We start from the raw sequence: 22,519 nt of genomic DNA, 5'->3' as shown, positions 1-22,519 counted from the left end.
GAGTTATTTTTATGGTATTTGTTTAAAGGGATATTTTATAAGGTTATTTCACACGTAATTCTATAATTAATAAGATATTGTCCGTTTTGAGACTAAGTCCTTGTGATTTTATTTTTGATCATCATCCAAAAGACTTGAGATATTGTCTACTTTGGACTCAAGTTCCCATGATTTTACTTTTGGTTATCACTTAAAAGATCCCTTAATCATTGAAATATGTGTCTTTAATAAGTTTTTATTCTTCTCTTATTTTATCGATGTGAGATTTGTTTGTATCCCAATAATTTCAAATATAAAATTTAGACAAACTAGATGGTATTAAGTGGAAACAGAAGATAGAAGAGTGACGGAGGTTGATTCACGCTTAAGCAAGGTCAGGGATTCGAATCTTTCCTTGTGTATGCAGCCGCATTAAATCTTGGAGTCAGCTATCCCACCCTTTGAGGTGCCTCTCTCGTAGCGAGGAGATTAGTCACTGCTATCAGCGGTTATTAAATGAACAAAAAAAAAGATAGAAGATAGAGAAATACTCCTTACAAGAAAACAGGATCAAGGTAAAAGGGCCACCTATCATGCTCTGTTATGCCCCCTAACAGTTTCCATGTATCCATAGGCCTATACAGGTACATCTCACTCTACAAAAATCTTCTTAAATTTTTCTGAGTTCTGACCATTCAGCTTTGATTCTAGTTTGTGTTTCCACTGCCAAACCATGCTCTTGTTGCAAATGAAGTGCTTTCTCCACCATCTCGTATCTCCGGGTTTTAAGTGTTTTTCCTTCCTCAAAGATATTCCTCTTTCTGATAGATTATTTTTTTTTTTCAATTTCAGAATCAGAGTAGTTAGCTTTAATGGCCTTGATTTCCTCTTCTAGATTCTCTTTTCTTTTCTCCATCTAAGCTAACTTTTCTTGCAGTTCATTTTCCAAAGCCACTACTACTTCCATGAACCTGTTCTTGTTACTCCAAACCCGCTTCTAATTCATCAGTTGTCTGAAGACTGCAGTCGGATATCAATTTTCTTACTGGCTTCAGTGTAATTCCTACTCTAATGACTGAACTTCTTGAAGCTTATATAAATATATGATATCTATGATTTAAGTAAAATATTTGAAAATTATAAAAATTAAAAATAATAATTTTAAAATTAAGAAAAAATTAAATTTATTTTAAATTTAAAGAACTAAAAATATATTTAATTTTAATTTATATATATAAAAAGAAGATTTATATATTTATAATATAATTAATATATTAAAAATATTTATTGTAAACTTAATTATATAAAAATGAACATTATCTTATCCAATATACAAATTAAAATATTAATTATCTTAAATTAAATTAAGTTAGAAAATATTTTATATTTGTTTACTAAAATATAATAAAATGATTTTAATTTATATAAATAAACAATTGTTTATAAGATATATTTACTTAAGTTAAAATTGTTAGTTACTAAAATACATGAAATTATGTGCAAACGTTAAATTAACAAATCATATAAAAGTCAACTTTACACAAAAATAAATAATTTAATAAATAATATAGGAAGAGAAAAAAATTGATGACTTGCAGAAGAAATGGAAAATGGAAGCGGTAACCATGAAATTGGTACTAGGGTTTTAAAGGGGGTCCGTTATTATTTCACCAAGCTCCAAAAAGGAACAAGAAATAGGAAATTGGAGGAAATGGGTTTGCAATTAAAGAATAAAGTCGATTCCTTGGAAGCAAAAGAGAGTGATTAACAGAATGATGGAGGAACAGAGGGTTGCACAAGTTGAATTGGCGAAGCAGAGGTGCAAGTGCGTCATTGATAGCATTGACAAGTTACCTTGTTCCACCAACATCACTCACTCGTGCAGGCGAACCCTCCTCAAATTGGCACGTGCCGAGCTCGCTTTCCTCTCTCGCCCCTCTTCTTCTTCTTCTGCACCCCTCAGGTAACTCGTGTTCAATTTTGTAAAATGTTTGCATTTGATTAAATTATGATCACTCTTTTGAGTTGTCAGATATGGTTAACTAAAACCTACATAGTGGATTTGAATCCTCTCGTCATGTCATGATGTTGAGTAACATGATATGGTCATGGTTGTATTGGAGAGAAGAAAAAAAAAACAATTTTTATCAAGGAAGAACTTACCATGATTGATTGTAGCATCCAGTGTTTTAAAAACCAAACTTTGGATGGATTTAGTCAAGGTACTGGGTCATTGAGATTCATGGTTGAATCGTGATACTTGGTATAATATATACTTTTTGTATTGAATATATAATACAAAAATTATATTTTTCCTAAAATTAATAGAACAATACCTTGGCACAGTTGGTTCCATCCCTTTTAAGCAACCTCAAGGATATATGACATGGGGGAGCGTGAGAGTTTCAAGCTTTTTTTTTTTTCTTTCTTAAATTGCATAAACTGGTCCAAGTTATAACCTGCTGGTTCATTGGTTTGATCGGAAAACCAGTTAGGTCATACAGTAAATACCGAGTTGATGGCATTTTCAATTGAATAAAAGGCTCAGATTGGCTAGACCATCGGTTACTGGTCTCCAACTGCCTGAGTCCGTTTTTAAAACATTGGTAGGACCAATAATTATATTAAATAAAATTTTGTCATGTCTTATTATTTTGAATAGTGGAGTCCAGAAGCAATCTTTGTGACTCATCCTGTAATGTCTAATGAAGCTTTGAGAAATGCTACCAACACAATATTTTAGTATGTTGAATTTAAATGGGCCCTGCAAAGAAGAGATTTGATTCAATTATTTGTAGAACTCACATGAAATGCTCCTAATAATAAGGAGTGTGCTGGAAAGAGTGCATCTAAAAGCATGTTATTACTTGTTTGCATTCTTCATGAAACATTTACCAGTACCTATTACATTGTTTGTGACTGGAAGGATTTATTGTAACTTTACTCTGCTGTGGTGGCTTTCATTTTGTGTAAATTACTTATTTTTAATCTTAATAGAGAAGAGATAAAAAATGTATGTCTCCTTTTGTTTGAGTCATGTTTTCGTCTTTAATACGAGTACTCTTGGTTAGGCGTAACTATTGATGTTTTCTACATTACTTTTCTACATTGCTTCTCAATTTATGAGCATTTATATGTATGTGATGAATATACCAGTGTCAACATCGGGCACCTCGAAACAGTTGTACATATTCTCCAGCAGCCTTTCATAACTGGTGTTTCTCGAGTTTGCAAGTCAGTCCCACTCTCACCATCAGTTAGTAGTGAGGAGAGACGTGGTTCTTCTCTTAAACACATCCATGTTGACGTGGTTTGTACCCTCAACAGGAAGCCTGTCTGGATTATAGCATCTGATAGAAATCCAGAGTACATTTCTTGGAATAGATGCCGTAAAAGTAAGGGTTTAAAGCAACGCATTCAAGAAGTCCTTGCTGCAGCTCAATCTAACTTAACATTAAGACCTTCCTCAGTTATTCTTTTCTTTGCCAATGGACTTGCTACCAACATTTACAACAAACTTCAAGATGAGTTTGGGGCATCTGAAATCGGCTTGGATTTCTCAGTTTTCAGTTCTGATGTGTTGGAAGAAACTGAAGGTGACTGGATAAATGTTATTGCAAGATCATATAGAAATGCATGTGTTCTTGAAATCAACCCTGCCGATGGCAAGCATGTTGTTCCAAATTCTGGATGTGGTGTTCAAGGTTCAACTGTGGACTCTTCCCAACTAAAGCTTTCAGTAGGAAAAGCTGAAACTCAACCACAACTATTGGAAGAAAATGCCAGAAGTGGGGACTCCTTTCATATTGAGCTTTCAGTAGATGAAGCCAAAACTCAAACACAACCTACCAAAGAGAATGTCAGAACAAACTTGGGTGATACATTTTGTTCCATTCTTATGGGAATTAAACCAAGTTCAACAGAGAATAAAATGTCTGAATCTGCTTCTGGGAATCTTTTTGGTGAGACTGATCTGGTAAATTTTGATACAACAGCTTTGATAGCTCTTGTATCGGGAATTAGTAATGGTGGAACAGAGCAACTTTTGGCCACTCCAGAGAGTGAAATGAGGCAGCGGTTTAAGGGAAACTTTGATTTTGTGATTGGTCAAGTAAGTTATATTATTGGGATTTCCACCACTTGCTTTGTGTTCTAAATTTTTGCATGCTTACACTTATATTATGTAGTGGTAGAACATTTGATGATTAATAAGATCAGCCATTATTTTATGTAGTTTTTATAAATTATTCTGATTGTTGTCAGCATCAGTTGAACTGATAAAAGCTTTCCTCATTTTTTTTGGTAGATAATGTCTGAAATTCAAAACCCAATCCATACGGAATTTGGTAGATTCCTACAGGGTAAGACTGGCCTAATTTGTGATAGTGTTCTTATGGAATTTAAGGAGTTAGTATCAATGTGTGGTGGGCCCAGTGAGAAACTGAGAGCTGTCAGGTTGATAAATTGTCTCAGGTGAGTTTAATCTATGTTTATATTTGCCAAAAAAAAAAATTGCGAAAGAAAATTATTTTGACATTACTAGTTTGTTAACTGTGCTACATAGTCAATTGGAGGATGTTTTGCTAAACTTATGCAGTTGCATTTAACTACATTTAATGATTTCTTTTACTACCTAATCTTATATGTATATAGTTCACACTTGCATCAAGTGTCTGTGTACATGCTATTTTTTGTCCTTTTGCAAATGCCTAAAGTACTATTTGCAATCTTTTGCACTGACAAGTTGAAGGATCATCGCAGGGTTGTTCCTGATACTCCTTCAGAACGTATGATGGGCCTCCCAACAACTAGAAAGCTGGCATTGAAAAACAAGGTTGTATTTGGCACCGGTGATCATTGGCATGCCCCAACTTTAACTGCAAATATGGCGTTTGTCAGAGCAGTCTCACAGACGGGGATGTCCCTTTCTACTATTGAGCATAGACCAAGAGCCTTAACTGGTGATTAGTGACATACATTCATGAAAACATGTATTGAGGCATTCATTCACACTCCACAATTTCTGGTACTAAAATCTATTTTCAACTAAATGTTTGTCATGTCTAATAATAAAAAATCTATTGCATAAAGAAATAGGCAGATTCTCTTGGTGACTGTTGAGTGTCTTCTTAGTTAAATAAAGGTGTAATGGTAGTAATTTGTGAAAGATGAACATTATTCCCAGTGGTCAGTAGAATAACAACATTTATCTGATAATGTATTTGGATGCTTGTATTGGATTTTTTTTTTCTCTCTTTCTGATTAGTATTTACTGAAGTATTATAATCCCAAATTCCCAATTCTAGGTGGCAATATTAAACAATTAATTTTTTAATGGATATATGATTACCATATAAACATGTTTGTGTCATCAATGAGTTGCTTCACCCAAGCATCACAATATTTTGTCTCAACACTAAGATAATTACTAGTTGATGTTTCATTTTCTTCCATAGCACTTATAAATTTCCATAACCAAAATAACTGTTCAGTTTGCAAATTTTGAACTTTTCCATAATCTGACAACTATGATATTTATGCAGAAGAGTCAAGTCATATGGGCTACGACTTTTTGTATTTGATGCTTCAATCATCACATCCTTTTTACCTTGGTGCTTTAGCAGTGTCAATGTTACTTGTCAAATGGAATCATCATATTTAATTCCGGAAGCAGCAAGGTTTAATTGAATAGTCACCAAGAAAAATTGGGAAGATTTAAAGGATTCCTGCAGTTGCTGTGAATATAATGATCAGGAACAAGCAAGCATAGTGTCCAACGCATGCACTTTTAAATGCAGCCTCTTTTTGGTAGTGTTGAATGTATTGTTAACACAGCACATAGTAATGATCTTGAGGACCCTTTTCTGATCTTGAGGACCTGGAGCTACCAATGGAGCTCTTTGGTGGTGGTGGTGCTTCCACCTCACAGGTTGGATGCCAAGTCTATTTTCTGAGCTGCCATGAATACAAGCATACTGAGTGCTCTTATTATCTCATCTTTTATGATGGCTACACCCCTTGTGTTTGGTTCAAGTGAACAATGAGTGAGAATAATATAATGTTACTGCTCTGAGCAAAGACAAAATGGCATAGCATATTATTATTAGCATAACCAATATCGTCGTTTACAAGATGCAACTATCTCCAATGTGCAATGATAACTAGGCAAAATAGTTTCTACATTCTCCGGGGAATTGATTTCTTCGATGACTTTCTCTTTTTTCTTTTTGAAAAAATAAAACGCAGGTGTTATCTTGGCATGTGGATGACACAACGAAGACACTTTCCTTCCTTCATGAGATTGAAAGCTTTGTTAATGTCATCAAATGGCAAATTGTGTGTTATGTAGTCATCAATCTGGATTTCCTGCGTATTGTTAATCATAATATTAGTACATATTGTTTTTGCTAAAAACACTGCTTGAGGGAATGCGTATCCAAAATCAAACTAAATAACTATTACTTCCGTCCTTGGTTATAAGACTCTTAATTAAATTACATTCTTTAAGTAAATTTGTCAATAATTTTAATTATTTTTTTTTATAATCAACCTTTTTTATCTAATTAATTAATATTTGGAAGAGAGAAATATTTATTATGTATTTATCTTTTTCAATCTTAATAAGGGAGAAAATTGTTTTATCCGATTAATTTTAAAAAGTTATTAATTATAGATACTTTAGAAAAATATAATTAATATATATATAATCTTATATATAGATACTTTTAAAAAAATATTAATTAAAGATGGTCGTATAAAGAAGATAAACAAGAAAGTAAAAAAAAAAAAAATCTTATATATAGAAGGATGAAGATAGTATAAAATAATCCATGAGGGAAAAAGCACATGAAGCAAGAATCTATTTTTAATATGCATTTGGAGTTGCGTTTCCAAATCTTTCCACCCTCTCCAGTCTCCCCTCCAAAAAAACTAAAAATAAAAAACTTTCAGACTTTGGATAGCTCATCACAGACAGCTAAATAGCTCATCACATCCCCATTCTAAACAATGTAAGCTAGTTTTTTTTTCTTCTTCAGGTAATTAAGATAACGTGAATTTTTCCTCCACTTCAATGCGCATTAACAATACAATTAAAGCAGATAGAAGTAAAACAAGCGCATGCAACAGCTAAATCAACATAGACTAAGACATTCATAGACAAAGCATATAAAAGCAGAGTAAAACAGAATGTTCTCAGGGTAATGCTACAACAACTGTTTACCTTTGCAAAAACTCATTTTTGAACCATTAGATTTACCTTTTAATCTGTGTGGTGTCAGTTCAAAACATTATCTACACAAATTAACATGAAATATAATGGCTCTTCATATTTGTTGTCTTCTCTCCTTTAGTGTTATATATTCATGTAACATTACTCAATTTCTATGTTTTCTATAGAAATGTTCTCATCACTGGCTAATGAACATAATTATCTACGGACAAAAATGGCATTTTCAAAAGTCATAGAATACAATTTATGCAGAAGGTAACAACCTAAATTGCCAGGCTTCCTAGGAATTGGTTAGATAAGTATATGTATCCAACAAGGGGATGGATGACATTTTGGTCAAGAAATATATAAAGTATTCATGCACAGATTGGGAAGTATTTCTGGTACTGTTGTTGTTACCTTGTTGATATACTTCTCTACTAATGAAGGCAAGTCAGATTTTGGTTTCCATCCTCCAAATAGAGATCCTTTCAATGTTCTTCCCATTAGGAGAAGTCCATAATGAGCTGACATCTCAGGCTTCACCTTTGGCACACCAAGTGTTACAGCCGTACCCCATCCCTATGTAAAGCAAGGAAAGATAGAATGGAATACAAGTATAAAGAATATAAAGCTTGTAAATGTTAAAACATGAATTTTAGCTATATAGAGTATTACATCACAGCATGACTGCAATGCAGTGGTTATCATATCAGTGTCACCGACACACTCGAACGAAAAATCTGCCCCACCATCAGTAATGCGCTTGATAACCTGGAAATTTTCAACCTATGTAAATGGTTGTGACTTCAAAACTTTTCTTTGTGTACATTTTTTTTGTGCCGAAGTAAAGTCATATTTAACCATAATAAGATTAACAAAATATAAACTTGTATGGATCATACACAGGACAGTACCATAGGTGTAATTGTTGTTGTTCTCCAATCAGAATGGAAGTTTCAGATCAGTAATACATGTAAATATATATCAATGAGGTTTGCATTAAATTTAAATGTATATTATCAAAGTGAAACTCCAATTTTGATAGAAAAACAGCCCAATTGCACCTGTAGTATTGTACTAAGTTTTTTCCTCATACATATGTAATATTTGATCTAGCAGCAAACTTTTGATAGTCATCAATTACAGTTATATACAATCTTCTCCAAATGATAAAATATGAAAAAGTCAAATCAGATAATTTTGTAATGAGAAGAACAAAACCCACCTGAGCAATAGGTTCTTTACAGGAATTTGGGTCAACAACTTCTGTTACCCCAAAAGCTTTAGCTGTGGTGTCAACCAGCAAGACAACAGTAAGTAAATCAAGGGATTAATTGAATATAAATTTAGACTAATACGAGGAATCAAATATGGTACCATTTTCACACTTCTGTGGATTGTTGTCCACACCAATTATGCGAGATGCACCTCTTAGTCTGGCAGCTTGTGCAACCTAATTGAAAAGAAAGTTAATTACAATTTGGAAAATATTATCACCCATCTACTAAGAGCTAAGCTAGATACAATTGTTTAGTCTCTGTACTTACAGATAGGCCAACAGTTCCAAGACCAAAAATCACCACAGTTGACCCTTTTGACACGTCAGCAACATTCCATGCTGCTCCCAAACCTAATGTTGTAATACAATGAGTCCCATAATCAACGACGCACAATTGATCAATAACATTGACAACACTAAATGGGATCTAAGGCTCTCACAGTGCCTAGTAACAAAAGTTCGTAGTAAATTATATGTGAGGATTAAGAAAGAGAATGAAAATGAGTCCAGCATTTGTGTTATGGACTACAAATTCATCCAATGCCACTTGGAACTATTGCTTCAATGGCATTCCAATCTTCACTTATGCCAGTCACAATAGCTCAAGCATCATCGAATCTAATTTAATATTTAAACATTTACACTATTTGGTGTTTCCTGCCATTCATTTCTGGACCTGCTTTGGTTAATAATCTGGAATAACAGTACTGAATTTTGAATCATTATACATTGAATTATAATCAACTTAGTTTCCATTTTATCTGGAAGTCCTGAAGCTGTAACAAATCATCAAGTAACATCCCTAAACTTGCGATTAAAAATCCATTTTCCAACAAATTATTGGGCTCAAAGTCATTAATTAATATTATATTTGTTTTCATTCAAAAAAATTATCATCAATAAACAAGATATTAAAGGAATCAATACGAAACAAAAATAGATGAGGACATTTTAAAGGGTAACCTATGTGACAAGCAACGATGAGCCTGGTGATGGAACACTTATATGCCCTAAAATCAACTTAAACTGTAAGGAATGCTAGACCTTTGACAACCAGTGTCAGATACGCAACAGCAATTGTTAAAATGCAAAACAACATAAATGGAAATCATTATCTTGGCGACTGCAGCTAAGAGGATCACTTTTGATGATTTTACAATTATACATATTCACTTTGTTCATTTGCAAAGTTAATACTGTTCCTTTATAATTCAAACTTCTGAACACACAGATACAAGTCATGCCTCTTCTAATTATCCGCAGGGAACAACAAGAAAATAAGACAAAAGAATCAGACAGACAAATGGCTATTAACCAACACTACCTCAGTTAAATAATTTAAGTACAACTCCTTTGATCTATTCCCTTCTATTTCTTAGAACTAATAATAAACTTGAAACATACCTGCAGCAACCCCACAGCTCAGAAGGCAAATTTTCTCGAGAGGAGCAAGAGGGCTAACTTTCACTGCACATCCGGAATGGACTACTGTATATTCACTGAAACTTGAAACAGCACAATAATGATAAACAGGCTTCCCTTTTACTGAGAATCGTGTCTTCTGATCACTATGCATTAAACCCCTTCTTTCCAACCCCAAAACTTGACAAATGTTACTTTTTCCAGATGTGCACTGCCTGCATGCCATGCATTCTCCAATGAATACTGTTAGCACATGGTCCCCCTCTTTGAATTCAGTCACTCCCAGTCCCACACTCTCTACAATCCTGCAAAACTACACTTAACATTCAATATCTCTTGGGAAAAATATAAATTTTGCAATGATTTAGCTAAAGTGATGTCTATGATGCAATGTATCACATTCCCATATGCATAGTGTAATAACACTCTCTAACATCTATATTCAGTAGTATTCTCTGTGTCTGTGCTGATGCTGCTGCACACTCATAGTTGATCATTGTCACCCTAACTGAACTTGGAACATCAGTATTTGATCCAATTCTCATACTAGCCAATTGGGTAACTCTTACAAAAACAAAAATTCTTAAGAAATTCAAAGAAAATGACCTAAGGATCAATAGTGACTCAATGTTGCCTTATTCCAAAAATAGAACATAAGTGTAGATTACCCTGATGCTTCATGGCCAAATATGCGAGGAAATATGGCCTGCAAAAACAAAAGCACCTTGTGTTGAGCGCTTAACTCAATGCAGTCCATGGTTTTTTAACACAAGATACAATAATCATGACAAAAAAGAAATATTTATCAGCATACTAATCCACCACCACTTATCATTTTTAAAAGAACAGGAGACATACTCTGGAGGAATGAAACATTCAATTCAAGATTTATTAGTAAAACAATAATCAATCAAATTAAACACCAAATGTTGATAGGTATACAATGCCTAAGATGTTATTGAAATAGTGGTTGCAGGAAGTGCACCTTGTTACCCAACATATGATTAGATTAATATCCATGAGTTCAATTTTAATACATTGTCAGAGTAAAAAACTTTTACACTATCAACTAGTTAGAAATAACTTTAGTTATGACTTTTAAAAAAATTAGTAAAGAAGTCAATAATTTTCAATGATATGACAACTCATGATCACATGATAATATAAAAAACCTTTACCAAGTCAATATATTTTCGATCTTAGGATTTTATTAATCAGTGCCCTTCCGTAAGGGAACGAACACTGATTAAAGATTCAAAAGTAAAGGTTTCTTTTTTTGGCAATCATGGAAGTTGTGAAACAAAAAAAATTTCCCTTTTTCATTTTTTAACTAATGCACAAAGGGAACTTGTCAACATTTTCCTTTCAATAAAATTTTAATTTTCATATTCCAAATGATCAATGAAAAGTTTAATGAAACAAACTCTACATAAACGATGGAACATTGACACACTTCAAATTGGGCATGGCATGGCATGAGTAATCAACATGGTGGGTGAAGCAAACAAAACAAACACTTTGGTTTGGAGTGAGCAAAACTAGTAAACTCAATCAAATCAGAGAATAAGAAGTAGACTTACATGAGATTCCCAAGCAGAGAGATCACTGCGACAGAGAGAGGTGGAGACAACCTTAATCCTAATCTCCATCTGTTGGGGAGGACTCACTTGCACTTCCTCCATCACCAATGGCTCCCCAGCTCCCCATGCCACTGCAGCTGTTCCATGTCTCCACATAATGCCATTAACAATGTCCATTAAGTGATATCAAAACAGGAAAAAAGAGGGGGAAAAAAAAGGGTGGCTGAGTTTACCTTTGCAGGTGATGACTTGATGAGAGGTTGAGGATGACATGTTGATGTTGGTGAGTGAATAAGATTGAGAAAATGGAAAAGAAAAGGGTACTTGAAGTAGTAGTTGTTGGTGGTTGTGGTGGTAGGTAGAGTCTTTGAAGCACAGGGTTAGTTGGTGTTATTGGTATGAAACTATGAATGTAATGTCACACTGTGGAAGTTGGAACTAAATTTCCTAGTTAGACTGAATTTTATGAAAACTAGTATTTCTAGTTAGACTTATATAAGATAAATATTTATTTTATATAATTTTAATTTATAATGGATAAATAATTTAAATATATAAATTATATTCTAATTAAATTTATAATATATAAATATTTTTAGCATATGAAGTATAACTTGAATTTATAATAAATATTTTATATTATGATGCAAGAATATTTTTAACTATTGATAAATTATTAAAAATATTAAAATTTAAGTTAAAAATAAAGATAAAAACAATAAATCAAAAGAAATAACAAGTTTTTTTTTCTTCTTAAAACACCTTTGTTGGAAAAACAACTCAAAAATATTCTCATTAAAAAATTTCTCTTAAAAATACTGTCGCATAAATGTTCAATTCATATACAAAGGAGATGGTATTCAATAAATTGATTATTAAAATTTCTCTAAAAAAACTATACTACTTTTTTTCTTAAAAATTCACTTGATATCAGTTTGGCTAAAGCGCTTATCATACAATTTCTTTTTCTAAAATTGTTTTAATTTTTCTAAAATTATGTTTTAAATATAGATGAGATTTATAATTACACCGGTGTAACTTTTATTAAGTATTATACCGTTCAATAACTTTATATTTATTGTGAATTTTGTAAATCCAACTGTTAGATTGAAAGTTCATATCATTTTATATGTATATATCAATTTTTGTTAAAATTGAGCAATAACTTAAAGATAATTAAAGTATTCATATTTTAGTATATTTTAAAATAAATATATTACGTCAATTTTGTTTTATAAAAATGAAGTATCAAAACATCTTGAATTAATATAAAATTTTGTATATATGATCTAAGAGATGTGAACTTTCAGTCTAACGGTTGGATTTTTAAAATTCACATTTAATATAAAGTTAGTGAGCGGTATAATATTAGTAAAAGTTATACCAGTGTAATTATAACCTCCCTCGTATATATATATAAGACAATTCAAATTAATTTATTATTTTTAATTTATTTAATTTATTTTTATTTCTCTCTAACTTGATATTAATAATCATTTATAAACTTTGATGGTTAGACTTGGACAATGCTGGATATACGCGAATACTATAGTTTGCTTGACTTGTACTGCTTCAACTTTACTATATATTTTTTTAGTTTTTTAATTATTTTTTTTATTACTTCATTATATCCCAAATTGTATTAAGATATGTATTTTTTTATTATAATATTGACAAAAATATCCAATTTTTTTTTAAAATTAGTCTCTTATAAAAAATTTGACTGCATTAAGATTATCTTTTACAATATCATTTTTTTTTTGTTAAACAACACTTGGAAGAATAGTCTTAATACAATTAAAGTTTTAAAGGGGACTGGTTTCCAGCAAAATCAATAAATATTTTTGTCAATACTATGGTAAAAACAAAATACATATCTGGCTTAGTACAATTTGAGATATAATGGAAGAATAATAAATAATAAAAAACCACATCATATATTTAAAAAAGGATTTTATGTTTCATTTATAAAATTGAAATATATTGCCAATAAAAATACAAAGCAAAAATAGTATTCAGATTCTTTTATCAAAATTTGCAAATGTACTTTTAAATCACATATGCTAACATTAATAATATAAAAAAAATGGAAATTATTATTAAATAAATATACAACAAATGAATTACATATTTATCGTGCAATAGTTTTAGAGTGGAACTTGTAAGGACAAAACTAAAACTAAACAAAAAAAAAAAAGTAATAAATAGGTATGAATATTGAAGCATGTTTTAATTTATTTATTTAAGATGTATATAAGATACATATTTTCTAATTTAATAAATTTACTATTATTTTGATATCTATTAGTTTAAATAATTTAGGAGACTAACCATAAAAATATAAAAATTGAAAGATTAAATTACTATTTTGGTATCTCATTTTAATTAATTTATTCACGTTAGTTTCTCTATTATTAAAAGGTCTAATTTGGTCTCTCTTTTTTTTTTTTTTTTTTCCAATTGAGACTATTTTCTTGTACATGTCACACAATAAGAAAATGATACCTATGCTACATATTAAAAAAAGAGAGTTGAAAATGCATATAAAGTGGTTAACAATGTAAATATAAATGAGTGAAAATACATGATACTTTGATTTTTTTTAATCCAAAACGAAATAATCCAGTAATATTTGGTTCAGGTGGATTGATGGGACTTGTAAATAAAATGGAAAAAAATAAAAAAGATGAAAAGAAATGAAAAACAATTATGAAACTTGTGTCCCTTGCTGTAAGGATCAGTGAATCAAATATCTCCCATGCTGCTTTCTTCTTTGAATACACGAATTCCTAACTATTTGGGGGTTGATTGTAACAATCCCCCTTATATCATATTATTATTACATTACATTAGTTCTGATCTATTTTATAGATTGTTTAAATTTTAGCAAAATTACTTATAGAAGCAATTTTACTAAAATTTAAGCAACCTATAAAGTAGGCCAGAGCTGATTTAACAGTGATATAGTACAAGAAATTGCTTACTATAAATGCTTTAAGAGTATCTGTAATAGAGATTGGTTAGATGCTCTAACACACCTGCATATGTAATCTCCACATGCTTCCATTCCCTTTCTAAAGGCACTTCAAACACATCATCATTGAAACGTAACACGTGTAACTCTTTCATACAGGTTTAGCATCTTCCCATTTTTTAATACTTTTTCCAAACAAGTTGGAACCTATTACTTCCAAAGCCAATGGAAGGTCTGAAGCAAGTTACTACATGATTCAAGACCTCATTGTAACTTGGATTAACTTCTTCTCTTTTAAAAAGCAGTCCACGTAAGCAAACAAAGTGCATCCTTATTATTCAAGTCCTTCACCTCATGTGTTCTTTTAACCTCATGACATGCCAGCTATTGTTCATTTCGAGTGGTGATGATGTCTTTGCTGCCATCAACAAATGTCTAGAACCAAGAGAACCTTCTTTCAATGGAGCCTCCGTTGTATCATTGAAGGATGCTTTGGAGGTGTTTTAGCCCATGTTTGTTTGATTCTTCTCTCACATTTTGAAGAAAATAGAAATCATCAAAATTATCGACAATCAAATTATTATAGATAGCTCGAGTAAGTGTTGATTTTCCTACCCCACCCATTTTGTGAATCCCTACCACGCGGGCACCATCATCAGATCTAATATCCAAAAGCCACCTTACTTGTAGCACTTGTGACTCTAGTCCAACTGATAATCCACAAGATGTAAACAAACAAGATTAATCTTGTCGGTGACCCAGTCTACTATACTTTCAATAAACTTGTATTCATAATCATCTTTGATCAAACAAAAAAAATGCTTCATTGAAGTTAAACTTCAAGCCTTGCATCCATTTCTTGATACATACATTATCAGGGTTAACAAGCGTTTAAGGTTAAATTATTAGACAAGTAAAACTTAATCCAATATAAATTAGTTACCTCTTGTCTAATTATAAGTAAAATGAGACAAATCATCAATTTTAAGAAAGGTAATTAATATAGTTATTTTTATTTAATTCTACCATAAATTTCAATTTTGTCCAAACATGTCATATATTTTAAGTATAAGTAGGTCTTATATTTTCTAACTTTGTAGCATTGCAGCTCTTTCGGGAGGTTGTCATTCTCGCTGATCTGCCGGATAGGCTTAGGCTATTGAGAAAGAACATTGAGACCAATATGAAACATGTTACTCTACGGGGTTCTGTAACAGCAACTGAACTCACATGGGGAGATCTTGATGCAGAAATCGTTGACCCAACACTACGGTCATAATTCTCCCTCAACAGTCAGCCCCTTCCAACATTTAACGATGTGTTTCAAAATCAGTTGAGTTAAATTTAATTAAAGTTTAAAAAAAGTTACATTCCCAATTTTTTTTTTCCATCGGAAAACATATTTTCTCATTCCATGTAATTTTAAACTGATATCTAAAATATACTAACAAGTGACAGAGAGCAAACAAGATTCAACATCAGGTACCGTAAAACTTTCGACACCACACAGTCACTTGTGTTGCTGTGAATTGTGATTATAGCTATTATTGTGCACTAGGAGGGGGTTACCACGCATATACACATGTCTCCACATTGGTGAGATATTGTCCGTTTTGGGCTCAAGCCCTCACGAGTTTGCTTTTGGACATCACCCAAAAGGCCTCTCAACCAATAAAGACAATTGTGTGTATATAAACCCATGATCATCCTCTTATTTGAACGATATGAGACTTTGCTTGCATCTCAACTATCCTCCCCTCAAACAAAGGACCACGGTTTACCCTCCTCTACAACAAAAACTACGAGTATTATCTGATGGTGGTCCCACAGAGCTCACTCACGCACAGAGTGCTTGCACCGCCGCTCCATCATGACCTCTCTCATGACAGCGGGACACGCCTCCTAATCCTACATGTTACTAGGAAGCCTCTCTTCCACATGGACCCACCGTTAGAAAGACTTTCGACACAAGGGATCCCAAACTTGATCCACCTGCCAGCCATCATACCCGTCGAGCCGGTCACCTGATTAGACCATCATGACTTCCCTCAAACTTCCTTGATCACACTTGTAAGCATATCCACCTTGATCCAAAGTTCCAAGAGAAATTAAATTTCTCGAGTTCTGGAACATGTCTTATATCTTGTAGCACTCTGTCCATGCCGTCAAACATTCGTAGCCTTACGGAACCAATTCCTATCACCTTACAAGCTTTATTATTTCCCAACAAGACTGTGCCTCCATCAACTTGGTTGTAAGTTTCGAACCAGTCCTTATTTGGGGTCATGTGGAATGAACAACCAGAGTCCAAGATCCATTCTTTGTGTGTGTCTTGGTCTGTAACGGCCAACACCTCAGCACTTTATAACCATCTTGAGTACAGCCACATCTCCAATGTGTTTGTTTCGTTCATTGGACCTTTCTCTGTTTGGACAGTCTTTCTTGAAATGTCCTTCTTTGTCACAAATGAAACACCTCTTGTTCTTACCTTTGGATTTTGATCTTGAAGATTTCTTTTGCTTGAAGTCTTTCTTTTCTTGCCTTCCTCGTGTGAATAGGCCCTCAGCAACCTGTTCCCCTTTTGAGTCACCGTTTCTTTGGATTTCCTTCGAGTTCAATGTTGCCTTAACTTCTGCCATTATAAGAGATGCCTTCCCATACAACATTGTATCAACAAAATGCTCGAATCTCTTTGGCAAAGAACTCAGCAAGATGATTGCTTGATCTTCATCATCAATCTTCACATCAATACTCTTCAAATCCAGGATGATTTTATTAAAATCATCCACGTGTTTCTTCAAAGATTTTTCTTCCTCCATTTGTAGCATATACAACCGTTTCTTGAGATATAATCTGTTGGCTAAAGATCTCTTTAAGTATAAAGACTCTAACTTCTTCCAGATTTCCACGGCGGTCTTCTCCTCTGCAACTTCACGAAGAACTTCATCTCCAAGGCTGAGCAAGATTGCACTGTGGGCTTTCTTTAAAACCTCAGTGCGCTTTCTTTAAAACCTCAGTGTGTTTCCTCTCCTCCACCTTCTTGATGGCTTCATCCAACAATGCAGCACCCAAGCCTTGATGAACCATTACCCGCCAAAGACTGAAATCATCTAAGCATGAGAACTTCTCGATTTCCATCTTAGCCATCACCATTTTTCTCAAACTCAACCAAAGCTCTGATACAATTTATTGTGCACTAAGAGGGAGTTACCACACATATACACATGTCCTCATATTAGTGAGATATTGTCCGCTTTGGGCTCAAGCCCTCACGGATTTGCTTTTGGACATCCCCTAAAAGGTCTCTCAACCAATGAAAATAATTGTGTGTATATAAACTCATGACCATCCTCTTGTTTGAACGATGTAAGACTTTACTTGCATCCCAACAACTATTATTCTAATCATAGATTTGTAGTTGATTGTAACTTTTACTTCGGTTGATTTGTAATTTTGTATGCCTTGTTAAATATTTGAATTTTGTGACAAGATACTTTGCTAGCATTCCTTTTTAATACCTTTTTTTTTAAAAAAAAATTTAATCTGAGATTCTTTGTTTTAGTGATCATTGCAAACATAAACTTTTCTACAAGATTAGAATTATTAGATAATGTTATAATTTATACCACCATGGTCCCATGAAAATTTTCATTTGGATTCATATTTCAAACGTATCCTAAAATGGCTTTAATACTAGCTAAATAAGTCTTGGTAAAGGAAACCACTGTTCCAATTCCATTTTCCAGCTAAGAACCACGACTAGGAGACTACCAAACAAAATCTTCAGCATTTCATCATATTAAAATGTCACAAAATCGCAAACTTTTGTTTGGAAATCATCAAACCAAACCAAACTCGCATGGATGGAAAGTAACAAAATACTAGGGGGCTAACAAAGAGAAAATATAGTGGTCAACATGTTAAATTCTTTATGCAAAATATGGACATTACGTAACCAGCATTAGAACATTACGCAAGATAGCTAAACATTATTCTTAACAATCATTTCTTTACTAGAACATAAAGAACGACACGATTGCTGCAATAATCAGGGTGCCAGAGTGTTTGCTCCACACGGCCAATAGTGAAATTATTCATTGCAGCTTCTAAGAAGTACTCAAGAATGGCATCTGAAATCAGAAGACACTATTCAGTACTATGTTATGAATTGTGATCACAATCTCCCAGAAAAGAAGAAAAAGGAATGGAATTCTTTACCATTTCGGAGTTCTCCAGCCAAAAATATTGTTGTATTAGGTCCAGAGAGCTGCATAAGTGTCTCTAGCAGATCCACAACTGCCCTCTCACTGTATACTACATCAGACCCTAGCACTGAAAAGTGAAAACAAGAAATCAGCCAATCAGGTATTAAATCAATCAATAAGCAAATTCACATTACTAGTTGAAAACAAAAAAGGCATCTTATGGCACTCTTTCTCGTTCAATTAGTCATTAGCCCAAAACACCAAAATGGACAGTTTTTATACGCATACATAACATTAACAAGAACCCTATGATGCTAATCTGTAACAAAAAAATTATACATCTATTATGAATCCAAAATCCAAATGGTGGTATAAGTTGTAACAACATTATCTAATGATTCTAATTCTAATATTGTAAAAATGGTTATATTTGCAATGATCACATCACAAACAAAGAATCTCAGATTAAAAAAAATAAAATAAATAAAAAGGAATGCTAGCAAAGTATCATGAGACAAATGAAATTCAAATTTTTAAAGGGGCATACAAATCAATGGAAGATACGGATACAATTATCTACAAACCCATGAATAGAATGATAACTGTAATCACAATTCACGGCAACACAAATGACTGTGACATGTCATAAGTTTTCTGGAGCCTGTAGTTGAATCTTGTTTACTCCTTGTCACTTGTTAGATGTGAGAAAGGGCTGAGGGAAAATTATTACCATAATCCGGTGTGGGGTAAATGATTTCTGCATCAGGATCTTCTCCCCATGTGAGTTCAGTTGCAGTTATGGAACCCCGTATAGAAACTTGTTTCATATTGGTCTCGATGTTCTTTTTCAATAGCCTCATCCTATCTGGCAGATCAGTAAGAATGACTTCACCACCTAAAAGAGCTGCAATGCAACTAAGGAATAAAATATAAGAAAAGTGGATTATATAATTATTAAGAACTAGCTAAAAAATAATTCTCCACCATTTGCTAGACAACTTGAAGCTAGTTTGGATTTGTATATATTTCTCAGTTCTGGACAAGCACTTGTAGGAAAAGAAAATAAGATGGATCAATGAGGCAAAATGAATCATTATCAAACTCCTCTCATAAAATAAAATCATCTTATGCACAACAATTCAAGGAGTAGCAAGATTAGGACTTATCAAAAAGTTAAGGTGCATAAATTGATTTAAACTCATGGGAGAAGTTTGATTCATTTTACCTTCTCCTTAGTTCATCTCATTTTCTTCTCCTATAATATAAGGGCTTATTGAGAATTTTACCCAAATTGTCTCTTAGTTGTAAAAAAAAAAAAAAAAAAAGCAAAAGCTCAAAGCTCTACTTTCCTAGTTCATTAAATCCATGTGGAAAAGGCCTAAAGCTAATGAAGGAATTATTCTCCTTTTGACATGAATTGATCAACAAGACTGAACTTGCAATTGTAATTACCCAACTAATCCACAGCCAGATCCCAATTCAACAATTTTCTTGCCCTGAAGGACAAGCATCCCTGAATCAACAGAATGCTCCAGAAACTTCCCCAATACAACTCCACTGTCCCACATCACTGCTCCAGTCACTCCAGGAGTTCCCTTAAATCAAAAGTCCAAAATGCCATAACTGTAAACTTCAATTCAACAATAGCCAATTCATGGTACAATGGTCATTTCACCAACAAATCTTAAAACTAGATATCAACAATTAGAATAGCCACACGCTAAAGCAGCAGCTGTTTGAGCACTAATGTGAATTATCCATATCAACAGATTCATCACAACACCTAAAATCACCAAAAATAAATAAAAACAACCAAAACCACGTCTCTATCTCTGAATCACCAAAACATGCACGAGCACAGGCACAACAAAAATTAAACTAAGTCGGTCACCAAGTTAAGTTTGTTTCTTCTCTTATCTGAGTTCTGTTCCTACAAAACAAGTGCACATCATCCAAGACACTATACATATTCATAATTACTCGGTGTGAAGTTCATATGTTCATTTTCCCCAAATTCAGACCCTCAACAAGGGCCAATGCAAGCTTCTAACTTTAAGCAACAACAACCACCAGCATGGAATTTTACGAAATGGGTGACCAAGTTGAGTTATAACCCAAAGCATGATAAAAATGAAAGGTTGAAGTAAAGCAGTGATACCAAGGAAGAAGGTGATTGGAGAATGGAGAGAGGGTGGCCACATGAGTCGAGCGAGAGTTGCAAGGAAGATTGAGAAACAAAGGCGTTGGGTTTGGAATATGTGGGTTGCTGAATACCCCAAAGAAGCATGGTCTCCTCCGCAGCAGATTCGTCTCCATCAACCACCAAGCGAACCTCACCGCCGTACGAACCCAACTTCACCATTCGTGGTGCCGCGCCTTCATCTTCCTCTTCATTGTTGTTGGCCATGTTCACTTGTCACCTGTCCTTCAGATTCAAATGCCTTTTCTTATGTTATGCCTTTTTGGTTTAGATGCCCTTTTAGTTTCTGTGATGTAATGCCTAGGGATGGCAAATAAACCCGTACCCGTGGGTAATACCTGAACCCGTCCCGATTTTGACGGGGAATACTCGGTTTGACCGGGTACGGGGACGGGTACGGGTAAAACCCGATAAATTAAACCGGGTACGGGTACGGGTACGGGTATGGTGTCATACCCGTACCCGTACCCGTACCCGATTTAATTATATTAAAAAAATTTAACATTTTATTATATGTAATTATTTATTATAATGTGAAATATTTTTAATTGTATAATTATTAAGAAATCTCTTGATTAAAATATGAGATAAAGAAATAATCTAATTATAATTATAATATAATAGAAAAATAACTTTAAAATATTATATATATTTTTTTTGCAAAAAAAAAATAATTTTTTACGGGTACGGGTATACCCGATACCCGACGGGGACGGGGATGGGGATAAAAACCACATACCCGGCGGGTACGGGTACGGGTACGGGGATGAATTTATGTGGCGGGGACGGGGACGGGTATCATAAAACCCGTACCCGACCCGCCCCGTTGCCATCCCTAGTAATGCCCGATAACAATTTTTTTTTTTTTACTAAAACCCTATTTTGGTCCCTTATAATCTTTTTTTGTTTCAATGTAGTCCCACTTTTATTTTTGGTTTTAATTTGGTCCCAAATTAATTAATTGGTTTCAATTTAGTCCCAAATTAATTAATTGGTTTCAATGTGAAACTTCCGTCCAAATTATTTAAACGGAATTAACTTTTGAGCACGTGGATGTCACGTAGATGCATACGTGGATGCCACGTGGATGACATTTTTTTTGAAAACACCTGGACCTAGAATGGCCCGTTCTGAAACCAGAACGGGCCGTTCTGGTTGCACTTTTCTTGTGTTAATTTTGCAATTGAAACGGGCCGTTACAGATGCGAAAATTAACACACCACCAGTGCAGCAGAACGGGCCGTTCTGAAAACAGAACGGCCCGTTCTGGTTTCAGAACGGAACTGAGAATAGAATATTCTTTGCTTAATTGTGTTTTTGATCGCTCAAGTATTATAATTATGCAATTTTGATATCTAAGATTTTAATTGAGTAATTTCAGTCCTTAAAAGATTTTAGTTGTATAATTTTAGTCTCACAATTTTTAATTGAACAATTTTAATCTCTCAAATATCAAATATCATATATTTTATAAAATTATTAATATTTTATATTTATAAAAAATGAAACCGGAACGGGCCGTTCTGAAACCGGAACGGGCCGTTCTGGATGCACTTTTGGTGTGTTAATTTTGCATCTGGAATGGGCTGTTCCGGATGCAAAATTAACACACCAAAAGTGCAACCAGAACGGCCCGTTCCGGTTTCAGAACGGGCCGTTCTGGGTCC

At 33.5% G+C, this 22,519-nt stretch overlaps 3 protein-coding genes across 4 annotated transcripts; 1 reads left to right on the top strand and 2 right to left on the bottom strand.

Moving 5' to 3' along the window:
- The first annotated feature begins 1,551 nt into the window (after nucleotides 1-1,551).
- On the top strand, nucleotides 1,552-6,120 carry LOC109803277 (uncharacterized). Of its 2 annotated transcripts, XR_003804529.2 has the most exons (5): nucleotides 1,552-1,942; nucleotides 3,136-4,090; nucleotides 4,286-4,452; nucleotides 4,741-5,005; nucleotides 5,523-6,120. XR_003804529.2 is itself a non-coding variant. In XM_029272368.2 (4 exons), exons 1-4 carry the CDS (start codon nucleotides 1,752-1,754, stop codon nucleotides 4,946-4,948), a joined length of 1,521 nt encoding a protein of 506 aa, XP_029128201.1. In that variant the 5' UTR covers nucleotides 1,552-1,751; the 3' UTR covers nucleotides 4,949-5,318. The 2 variants fall into 2 exon arrangements, 1 of the variants encoding a protein (XP_029128201.1); XM_029272368.2 differs by lacking the exon at nucleotides 5,523-6,120 and having other exon boundaries at nucleotides 4,741-5,318.
- On the bottom strand, nucleotides 6,050-11,866 carry LOC109803278 (GroES-like zinc-binding dehydrogenase family protein). Its single transcript, XM_020364783.3, has 10 exons — nucleotides 11,707-11,866; nucleotides 11,474-11,610; nucleotides 10,562-10,599; nucleotides 9,876-10,198; nucleotides 8,740-8,822; nucleotides 8,570-8,645; nucleotides 8,418-8,479; nucleotides 7,868-7,963; nucleotides 7,610-7,771; nucleotides 6,050-6,345 (listed from the first exon to the last, which is right to left on the bottom strand). The coding sequence occupies exons 1-10, from the start codon at nucleotides 11,744-11,746 to the stop codon at nucleotides 6,229-6,231; spliced, it is 1,134 nt and encodes a 377-aa protein (XP_020220372.1). The 5' UTR covers nucleotides 11,747-11,866; the 3' UTR covers nucleotides 6,050-6,228.
- Nucleotides 11,867-18,337: 6,471 nt separating this feature from the next.
- Nucleotides 18,338-21,124, bottom strand: LOC109803915 (S-adenosyl-L-methionine-dependent methyltransferases superfamily protein). The gene is made up of 5 exons (XM_020365593.3): nucleotides 20,811-21,124; nucleotides 20,105-20,247; nucleotides 19,383-19,567; nucleotides 18,666-18,779; nucleotides 18,338-18,577 (listed from the first exon to the last, which is right to left on the bottom strand). Exons 1-5 carry the CDS (start codon nucleotides 21,057-21,059, stop codon nucleotides 18,450-18,452), a joined length of 819 nt encoding a protein of 272 aa, XP_020221182.1. The 5' UTR covers nucleotides 21,060-21,124; the 3' UTR covers nucleotides 18,338-18,449.
- Nucleotides 21,125-22,519: the final 1,395 nt, after the last annotated feature.

Source organism: Cajanus cajan, chromosome 1 (genome assembly GCF_000230855.2).
Source record: "Cajanus cajan strain Asha chromosome 1, NIPB_CcT2T_4, whole genome shotgun sequence".
Taxonomy (NCBI): Eukaryota; Viridiplantae; Streptophyta; class Magnoliopsida; order Fabales; family Fabaceae; genus Cajanus; species Cajanus cajan.
The sequence above is the reverse complement of the archived record's forward strand: the minus strand, read 5'-3'. Positions and strand labels throughout refer to the sequence as shown.

Coding starts and splice junctions, on each gene's coding strand:
- LOC109803277 (XM_029272368.2), top strand. CDS start 1,752: ATGATGGAGGAACAGAGGGTTGCACAAGTTGAATTGGCGAAGCAGAGG. Junction 1,943..3,135: donor TCTTCTTCTGCACCCCTCAG/GTAACTCGTGTT, acceptor TGAATATACCAG/TGTCAACATCGGGCACCTCG. Junction 4,453..4,740: donor AGGTTGATAAATTGTCTCAG/GTGAGTTTAATC, acceptor GGATCATCGCAG/GGTTGTTCCTGATACTCCTT.
- LOC109803278 (XM_020364783.3), bottom strand. CDS start 11,746: ATGTCATCCTCAACCTCTCATCAAGTCATCACCTGCAAAG. Junction 10,600..11,473: donor TCTCTGCTTGGGAATCTCAT/GTAAGTCTACTT, acceptor TTGTTTTTGCAG/GCCATATTTCCTCGCATATT. Junction 8,823..9,875: donor GAGCTGTGGGGTTGCTGCAG/GTATGTTTCAAG, acceptor TTACAACATTAG/GTTTGGGAGCAGCATGGAAT.
- LOC109803915 (XM_020365593.3), bottom strand. CDS start 21,059: ATGGCCAACAACAATGAAGAGGAAGATGAAGGCGCGGCACCACGAATG. Junction 20,248..20,810: donor TCCAATCACCTTCTTCCTTG/GTATCACTGCTT, acceptor TTTTGATTTAAG/GGAACTCCTGGAGTGACTGG. Junction 19,568..20,104: donor TCTGGCTGTGGATTAGTTGG/GTAATTACAATT, acceptor TTTATTCCTTAG/TTGCATTGCAGCTCTTTTAG.